This window comes from Orycteropus afer, unplaced genomic scaffold (genome assembly GCF_000298275.1).
Source record: "Orycteropus afer afer isolate SDZICR_OR568_19922 unplaced genomic scaffold, OryAfe1.0 scaffold00489, whole genome shotgun sequence".
NCBI lineage: Eukaryota > Metazoa > Chordata > Mammalia > Tubulidentata > Orycteropodidae > Orycteropus > Orycteropus afer.
The window spans coordinates 1,604,411-1,613,658 of NW_006922076.1; the positions used below are offsets into that span (position 1 = coordinate 1,604,411).

The window sequence follows — 9,248 nt, forward strand, 5'->3', positions numbered from 1 at the left end:
AAAGGCAGCTACTCAGCTGCTTGTGGTAGATCCCACCATGGAGTTGATTGCCAGTCTCATCATGGGGAATAACTACCACCAGCTGCCCAGCCACTCAAACAGGCCCAGCCAAATTGACATACAAATTTAACTACCATAGTGGTGGTGATGGTGGGTAGTGGTGGTGGTGGTGATGGTGGTGTTGATGGTGATGGTGCTGCTGCTGATGGTGGTGGTGGTGGTGATGATAAAGGTGATGGTGGTGGTGATGGTGATGGTGGTGGTGGTGGTGGTGGTGGTGGTGATGATGATAACGGTGATGGTGCTGATGGCGTTTCTGATGATGGTGGTGATGATTTTAATGATGTTGCTTACAGTGACAGTGATGACAATGACAGCGAACATTTACTGAGCCTTACTTTGACCAGGTCCTATTCCAGCCACTCTACACATACTGACTCACTTGACCCTAAAACAGTTCTCAGGTAGAGGACTACTCTCTTCTCTATAGATGAGAAAGCTGAGGCAGAGAGCTCAGGTGACTCGCCAAAGGTCACCCTGAGACCTAAGAGTCTGTACTTCCCGAATGCCATGAGGCTGTTCCCCAAATGAGGAGAGGCACCCGGTGCCTGGCTGGGATTATCTGGGTAGTGGGAACGTAGCCACCAATGCATCCTCCATGGGGAACTGCTGCCTAGCACCAGCCCCTGCCACAGGATAGACGTCTCCTCTCTACTCCCGATTCATAGCCATGTTCAATCCCAGACCCGTAGAAGTTAGACATCGAATCTGCAGGACTTAACGATGGGATGTGTTGGTGCGCACCCATCTTCTGCTGTGCAGTTAATGACAGGGCGCCTCCTCCACGTCCTGTGTTTGGGTAAACCCAACACCCCCACCGCACTCCTTTGGTGGATGCCAGTCCAGAGCACAGCACGGTCGGGCCAGGTCCCACATCTCACTGAGGCAGGTGGTGGGAGGGGGCGTGGCCGAAGGCAGGTGGGTCGCACACACTGGCCCCCCACCATGCCTGGACAGTGCACTGGGAAATGCCATTTCGAACTCTTGGTCTTTGCAGTGCTGACGAAGCTAGTGAGATGCAGCAGGCCGGCCCAGCAGGGCGTCCTCTGCCTGACCCCCGGGGCCTCTGGCAGGCTGGGGCACTGCTCTTCCAGGCCCCCTCCCTGCTCTCACCGCCCCCTTGTCCCAAACGCCAGCCACACCCCCACTGTCCTTCAGCCTGGTCATGGCTTCCTGCCTCCCTGAGCTTCAGTCCAAGGTCACAGGTCACGTGCTCTGGCTTATTCCAGTTCCGCTGCTCTCCAGCCTCACCCCTCCCACTCGGCCCACATTACCTTCCTTCTGTGCTCCCCTCCTGCCTCCACCCTCTGCCCCACCCCAGCAGGCAGCCCCTGGTTCCTCACAGCGCTCCTTCCCTCCCCCAACTCTGTCCTGAGCCAGCCCCCCCCCCAGCCCAGCATCGCCCCCTCGGAACCCTGACCATCTGCAGTGGCCGGGCTGACCCTGCGCCTGCAACCTGTGCCCTCCTCTGCCCACCAACCCCTGTCTTTGTTTCCTCTCCTCTCACCTCGAGGGGCCTGAGGCCTGCCCATGGGTGCCCCTTCCTGGACTGAAGACTAACCTGTCCACAGAGACCATGGGCCAGCCCCCCAGGTGCCCATCTCCCAGAGGAGGCTGGGCCCTGCCCTGAGGCTGTCAGGGTGGGTGGTCACAAAGACACACCACAGGGGTGCTTTCCACGGCAGAGCCCCGTTAAGTATTCCGGTGAGGCCTGAGGCAGCACCCGTGATCCACACAGGTGGGGTCTCCCCCAGGCGCCAGCCACCATCAGCTGAGCAGGGGCCCCTGGGAAGGGGCTGCCCCAGGGCCTGCTCACATGCCCCTCCTGCCATTCAGAGCAGGCCCGCATGGTGGTCTCAAGTCTGGCCTGATGATGAGTGTGACAGAGGGCTTGGGGGACAGGTGGGCCCCTCGGGCTGCTGGGGTCCCAGCCCAGGCATCCCCCTACCACGACACCTGTCACGAAATCAGAAGCATGCGGCACATCTTCACTCAGCTCCGTGACCTTTGTCATTGACAGCATGACAGCTTGCAGTTTGGGAGCACGGAGGAAGGCCGTGTCATTTGATTGCCTGTATTAATCAGAGTAGAATACAGCGCATAAAACCGACAACGTGTGTGTGACTGGGCGGCCGCCCCTACAGGATTCGCTCTGTGCAGTGTAACTCACTTGACGGGAGTGTATCATAATTGCCGTTGCTAGGGAGGGATTATTTTCATTCTTTTAGGGGGAAGTTGCCTGACTTCTGGGGCAGTCTGTTCTTTTTAAAGTTCTGCTTACTGGAAACGGAAAACGGCGAGTTTTCCCGATCAGAACCATTTTCATCAGCCGGGAGCCGGCGAGGTCCCCGGCAGACTCAAGTGGCAGAGCATGGCTGGGCGCTTCTCGGTCTGCAGGGCCACCAGCACCCGGTGCCCCTCCCCCACACCTGCCTCCAGCGAGTCCCAGACCTGGGCCCTTGGGGCCCCTCCTCTGGCGTGGTGTCTTCATTTTGCGGGGCCAGGGCCTCTGCTCGGGTTTGGACCCAGGAAAGGGGAGTCTGAGCCCCAGTCAGCCTGGTGCTTCTGCCCTTGCTCTTCCCAAGTCCGTGGACTGTGCCGAACCCCACCCTGGGTTGCAGGGTGACGTGACTCCCCCTATCACGTGGGACCTCTCTTGCCCTGGGGATGGGAGCGCTCCAGGCTAAGCCTGGGGCCAGGGGACACTCTGGGCTGACCCTGTGGATGGGGGGCACTTTGGGCTGACCCCAGGGTGAGGGGGGCTCCAGACTGACCCCAGGTGAGGGGGGGCTCCAGCTGACCCCAGGTGAGGTGACTCACGTCTCACTCTGAGACCCCATGTGTGTTCTGTGCTGGGGCGATGTCAGACAAGCCCAGACTCCGGGCTGCATGACCTCCTTAGGCAGGTGAGGTGCCTTCCCTGCTACATCTGAGGCCACATCTACCTGTTGAACAGGTGGGGACCCCTGGCTTTGTCTCTCTTTGGATATCCGACAGACTCTGGGGCCTTGACCAAGATCAGACCGTGGGAATGGGCTCCAAAGGCTGGGATGTATCTCCTGCTGGGCCCCTCTGTCCAGGCCCGTGATGTCTGGACCCCAGGCTGGGTGACCCCTCGATGCCATGGGATGGGTAGTGTGGCAGGTAGTAAGGTGGTTCTGACTCTGTCTCTCTCTCTGTGTCCCCCCAGTGTGACAGTGAGAGCGATGTGGATGACAAGGTAAGCCACCCTTCTCTGGGGTCCCCTACCTGTCTCTGCCCCAGCCCTGCACTGTGGGGTGGCTCCCAGGGTGGGGTGTGGCCTCAAGGAGTGGGACAGGGCTATGGACAGATGGTCTCCTGACCACAGCTGGGTGTAGTCATGTGACCTTTAGCCCAGGAATGCCACCCTGAGAGCTGGCTCCTTCCCCAGAGCTGGGCCATTCAGGCGAAGCCCACATCTATGGCCAGGGCATACACCGGGCAGAGGGGGCGGCTGCCGGCTCTCACCTAGCACCGAGCGCCCACTGTGTACCTGCCGGTGTAGACAATGGGACCCCGGCAGCGGAAGTGGGTGAGGTGCACGGTGCACAGCCTGCCCCGTGTCCACCATCATGGACACTCAGGACAAGGCAGGGTGTGAGCACCGGCGGAAACCTGTCCTGACTGAGCTGCCTCCGGGCTGTGCCTAGAGCTCTCCGGACACTCTAAACAGACATCGGGAAGGGAGGTTAGGCACAGGCCCAGGCCTGAGGGGAGCGGGGGGCCTGTGAAGGAGCCCAGGGGCTTGGGGGGGCCGTGCATATGTGCCTTGTATCTGGACCATGGGAGGTGTTGGGCAGGGGGGCGCCTTTAAGAAAGAACACAACAAGCTGCCTTGTGCACAGGGTGAGGGCCGGCAGGGGCATGGCTGCCCCTTGGGTGGGTGGGCCCCCTTCCTCTGGGGACCGTGCAGGACTTTGGGGAGTGGCCCTTTCTCCGCCCCCAGCAGCCCCCGCTCTGACAGACTGAAGGGTCTTTGAAATTGACAGGAGCCACGTCCATCCTGTCTCCTTAATGACATTAGATCAGGTGTGCCTGGGGAAGCTGCCCACGCATGTGGTTGCAGCACCACCTTTAATTTAAAACCAATTTGCTGGGAGAATGCTCTGGGGGTGCGGCCCGGGAGCAGTGCCAGAGTGCGCTGGCTGCTCATAAACCCGGGGCCCTTCTGCTGAGGCACCTAGCGGCTAGACAGCCCTGGAGGGCATCCCGGTGCTGAAACTTGGGGCCGTGGTGGGAGTGCCCCATATGCGCGGGGGTCCCTGCACTGGGGTGCACACATGGCTGAGACCAGCTGTTGACCTGAGGCCCAGAGGCTATGGGACCAGCAGCCCTCTGCTTGCTCACTTGGACCCAGCATCTGAAAGGCAGGTGCAGGAGGGGCGAGGGTAGTGAACCCTCCTGAGGGAGAAGCCCCGGGCATGAGCAGTAGCACCCGCGGTGACACACGTGCAGCGAGCAGGGAGTTGGACACATCTGTGCACAACCCGTGGAGCAGGTCCACGTGAGAGAGGGTCCTGGACCATCAGGCACACTGCACACGCCCATGTGCACACGCCCACACACCATGAGGGAGGGGCCTTGGGGCCTCGGGCACACACTGTGCACATGCACACATGCTCACCCAAGAGGGTTCATGGCCTCAGGCACACACATATGCACATACTCACACGAAAGAGGGTCCTCGACCTCAAGCACACACGGCACATGTGCACACACACATGAGGGAGGGTCCTTAGGGCCTCAGGCAAACACCGTGCACACGCTCACATGCACGCGCTCACATGCAAGAGGGTCCTCGACCTCAAGCACACACTGTACACGTGCGCACACACGTGAGGCAGGGTCCTTAGGGCCTCAGGTACACACTGCACATTCACACACCCTCTTACAAGAGGGAGGGTCTTCAGCCTCAGGCACATACTGTGCACACGTGCACATGCACACACAGCACGCACAAAGGCTTACATACACTCACAAACACACCCTCACTCACAAACTCACACTGGTGTACACACACACCCATGCTCCCACACACACATGCTGCCTCAGACAGCTTCTCTAGCCCTGAGGGCCCCAGGAAACCATCACTCCGCCAGGGAAGACACGTTAGCCCTCAGGACAAGCTTACCAGGGAGGGGCCCTCCTAGCTGGGCCCACCAAGAGCGCAGAAGGGGCTCCTGGCCTGAGTCCTGGCACACAGCACATGCCTCCAGAACAGAGCAGAATTCCACACAAGAGGCCCTTTCAGTATGTGGTTTAACGGGTGTGTTCACATTAATACAATCGATGATGGTCATCAGATGCAGCCATAATACAATTTAACAGGCACTAAATACGCATCCCAACACTTTTGTAAATGAGTGAGTGGAACCAGATCTCAGCATCTTCGAGGCCTCCTGTTAGCAGGTTTGCTTCTCACAGCAGGTGGCCGAGCAGTCAGGACCTTAGCAGGTTGCTTCTCACGGCAGGTGGCCGGGCAGTCAGGACCTTGGGCTCAGCTGATACTGGGGCGGTCGGCCCCCAACCTGTGATCTTGGCCACTCCTAGAGCCCCTGAACATAGGGTGGCCTGCGGGCAGGTGAGCCGTGGGCACTGGCGGCTCAGAGCACAGTGGGGCACTGGCAGGGGACTTCTTGCCGTTATTTAAGATTCAACGAAAGGAGGTGATGGCTGCCACCGTGTGCCGTTCCCAGAAACAGAGCAGAGGGCAGCTTGATTCCTACCAGCTATGCAGTAACTCCCTGGGGCAGAAAACATTTCCCCTTGCACAGTCCTGGAGGCCACGAGGCCTAGGTGTTGGCAGGGTGGACTCCCTACAGGAGCTCTGAGGTGCTCTGTGCCTGGCCCACCTTCTGGCGGCGACCAGCCATCCTTCCTGTTGCTGGGCTCGGGGATGCACCACTCTCCTCTCTGCCCTGTCGTCACATGGTGTTCTCCCTGTCCACACCTTCTCCCTGGGTGCTCACCTGGCCTTTTCAGAAGGACCAGTGGTCCGTGGAGAATGATAGCTCCAGAGACCTGTTTCCGTGGCAGATGCCATTTGCAGGCTGTGGGTAGGCATGTCTTGAGAGCCCCCATTCTGTTCACTACATGAACCACCAGGTCCCTCTCCTCTCAGCCACCAGGTGGGTGGGCAGAGGGTGTGTGGAAGCCCCTTGGGTTGGGCCCTGTCGGTTCTTCTCTCTTCTCCGTCACACCCCACCAGCTGGGTTTTTCAGGGAGTCTGAAATCCCCAGCGGGACGAGGTCCACACTTTCCCCAATGGCTTAACAAAAACAAACAAACTCACTGCCGTCAAATCAATTCCAACTCATAGTGACCCCTCCTTGGGATTCTGAGGCGGTATCTCTATGGAAGTAGATTGCCCAACCTTCCTTCCGAGGAGTGGCTGGGGGGGGGGTTTGAACTGCCAGCCTTCTGGTTGGCAGTCAAATCCCTTAAGTACTACGCCACCAGAACTCCTCCCCAGTGGCTTAGTTACATGGAATTTGCTTTTCTGGGGCAACAGTGAGGCAAGAAGGAGCTCTAGTTGCATAGTGGTTAAAGCATTTGGCTGCTAACCAGGAGGTCGGCAGTTTGAACCCATGGGCTGCTCCACGTGAGAAAGATGGAGCAGTCTGTTTCTGTAAAGAGGGTAGCCTTGGACACCCCTGGGCCAGTTCCACTCTGTCCTCTAGGGGTGCTGTGCGTTGGAATCAGCTCCTTGGCAGTGGGTTTGGTTTGGGTAATTTGGGGAGACTGGAGCCTTAGGATGTCTGAGAAGGTCCAGGTGTCTGCCTGCTCTGCACAGTAGTGAGTGTGTGTTGTTGTTGTTGTTGTTATGTGCCGTCGAGTTGGACCCGACTCATAGTGACCCCTCCTTGGGTTTCTGAGGCAGTGTCACTGTGGAAGTAGATTGCCCAACCTTCCTTCCAAGGAATGGCTGGTGGGTTTGAACCGCCAGCCTTCTGGTTAGCAGTCAAGTGCCTTAGGCACTATGCTACCAGAGCTCCTAATGAGTGTGTAGGTTTGCGTAACTGGGGAGACCGGTGCCTTAGGGTGTCTGAGAAGGTCAGGTATCTGCCCGGTCTGCACAGTAGTGAGTGCGTTGGTCTCTCCAGCTCCTGCTTCTCTGCAGTGGGTTAGCCACTGATGCTCGTGCACCCCTCCCCACGCCCCTCCCTCCTGCTCCAGGCACCAGCTCTTCCGGCCCAGGCTCGTGAGGAGTCCCAGCCCCGGCCTGTGGTGAGGCCACACCCTAGCATGACAGTCGTCCGCAGAGCCGGGTGGTGAGGACCACCAGTCCACCCCCACATGTCATGTGACCTGGTGCCCTGTGACGCTTGCGGACCACACAGCACAGTAGTGCCCAGGTTGGGTGACTGTAGTTCTGGGCTGTGGCCTGCTCCCCGTGCCCCAGACACGCTGTGGGCGGACACAGCGTCCTTCCAGGAACCCCGGCGGCAGTGCCTCACCCCTCCTACTGTCATGATGACAGATGCAGTTATAATATGGGTTGTTGAATCCTAAGCTGCAGATGAATGTGTCTCTGAAAACCGCCATTAAGTCCCTGAACAGGTTACAGATATTTGGTTTCGAAGCCTGGTGCTTAATAACGTGTGCTCCCCCTTGGCCGCATGCCTCTCTCCTCATGACCTACCCCTCCACTTCCTTTTAGATCTCCACCCTCATTAAATCTTTCACACCACAGCCATGTCCCTTCCTAAACAGAGTTAAGGACAGGGCAGCCCCGGTTTGTCAAGTCTGATCTCACTCCAAGCCCGAGGGGCAGTGAGTCTCATAGGGAGGTGCTCGTACAGCAGCCAGGATCCAGACTGCAAGGTCTGAGTGCCGAGGGGCGGCTGAGGGGCGGCCGAGACCGAGGCAGCATTGATGATGAGCAGCCCCCTCCGGCATGGGGTATGGGGGGCAGGGGCCTCAGACCAGGGGCACTCAAGCCCCAGCTGCTCTTCTGAGTGCCTGGTGCCTTTGCCAGACAGCTGCCTCTCAGTCCTAAATCCTGCTCCCCCACCGCACTCCACCAGGAGTTGGCTCTGCCACCCTACCCAGCATTCCCCTGCCAGAAGCACCTCCTGGTACCTCCAAGGATGCTCCTGGGAGTGGGGAACGGGGACAGGTGTCCTGCTGGGCTCATCATCCATATGATCTCCTTGCAGGCCTCTCCATGGGCCTCCCAGACAGAAGTGACCACCACTGGGTCCCTCTGAGCCCTGTAGTGTTACAGCATAGGGTGGATACCGGGACAGTGTGACGACACTAACAGCACACAGCATGTGGTGCCTAAGCTCTGCTGTTGTCGTGGGACACGGAGTGGGATTAAGAGTGTTTTCACAAACAACAAAAAGGCTACGGGTGGCCCCAGCCTGGCCCCTGGCCCCCAAGCCGCCCCTGGCCCCCCCGTCCTGCTCTGTCCTTGGAGATGCTCTGTATGTTCAGCTGCTGTGTCCATGGTGAGGGACACTTGGAGCTGGCCCACAGCCTCAGTAGCTGCACTGCCCATGGCCAGCCCCAGTTCAAGCCCAGAAATAGAAGCAGCCAGCCCCTCCCCAAGCCTGGGCTCTAGCAATGGGGTCCCTGGAGCCCCATCAGAGGTGGCCTGACTGTGCAGCCTGCCGTGGGGGCTCGTCTCCAAGGCTACACCCTCTCTCCCATGCCCCAGGACCTATCTCCCCTGCTGTGTGTCAGGGCTGTACTGAGCACCAGGGTTCCTCCTGTGGCCCCCACGTTCCACTAGGCGCTCGGCCTCTTTCTGGCCACATCCAGAGTGGGCTCCCTCCGACTGACTGACTGGCACTTGCTCTCCGCACCAGGCCTCCTGGCTAGGGCCCAGGAGCTCTGGCCGTCCATGCCAGCCCAGCACTGAACCGCTGTGCCTGCGTTTCACAGGCAGTGGGACCTAAGGAGGCGGGGCTTGCAGCTCAGCCCAGTCTCACAGCCGCGACCTGGACCGGTTCCTTCCGTACCAGCTGCTCTCGGACTCGGTTTCCACCTGTGCACATTGGGGTGCAAGCCTGGTATAAACTGGTCGGTGTGAGAACGGAGTGGGTCGGACATGACCGCCCTGGTCGCAGCCGCCCCACGCCCTGCGTGTGCTGCCCCGGGACCCAGCCCCCGCCCGCAGGGCCGCTGCCTCGGGGCTGGATTAGTCGGGTCTGGCCGCGCCC

The 9,248-nt window shown here is 59.5% G+C and overlaps 1 protein-coding gene across 1 annotated transcript in view; it reads left to right on the forward strand.

Annotated features, from left to right (window-relative positions):
• FBRSL1 (fibrosin like 1) overlaps positions 1-9,248 on the forward strand; it is a 105,853-nt gene that overhangs the window by 83,884 nt on the left and 12,721 nt on the right. Inside the window, exon 9 of the mRNA XM_042782849.1 lies at positions 3,251-3,280. Coding sequence (XP_042638783.1) covers positions 3,251-3,280 — 30 coding nt within the window. The remainder of the gene's footprint in view (positions 1-3,250; positions 3,281-9,248) is intronic.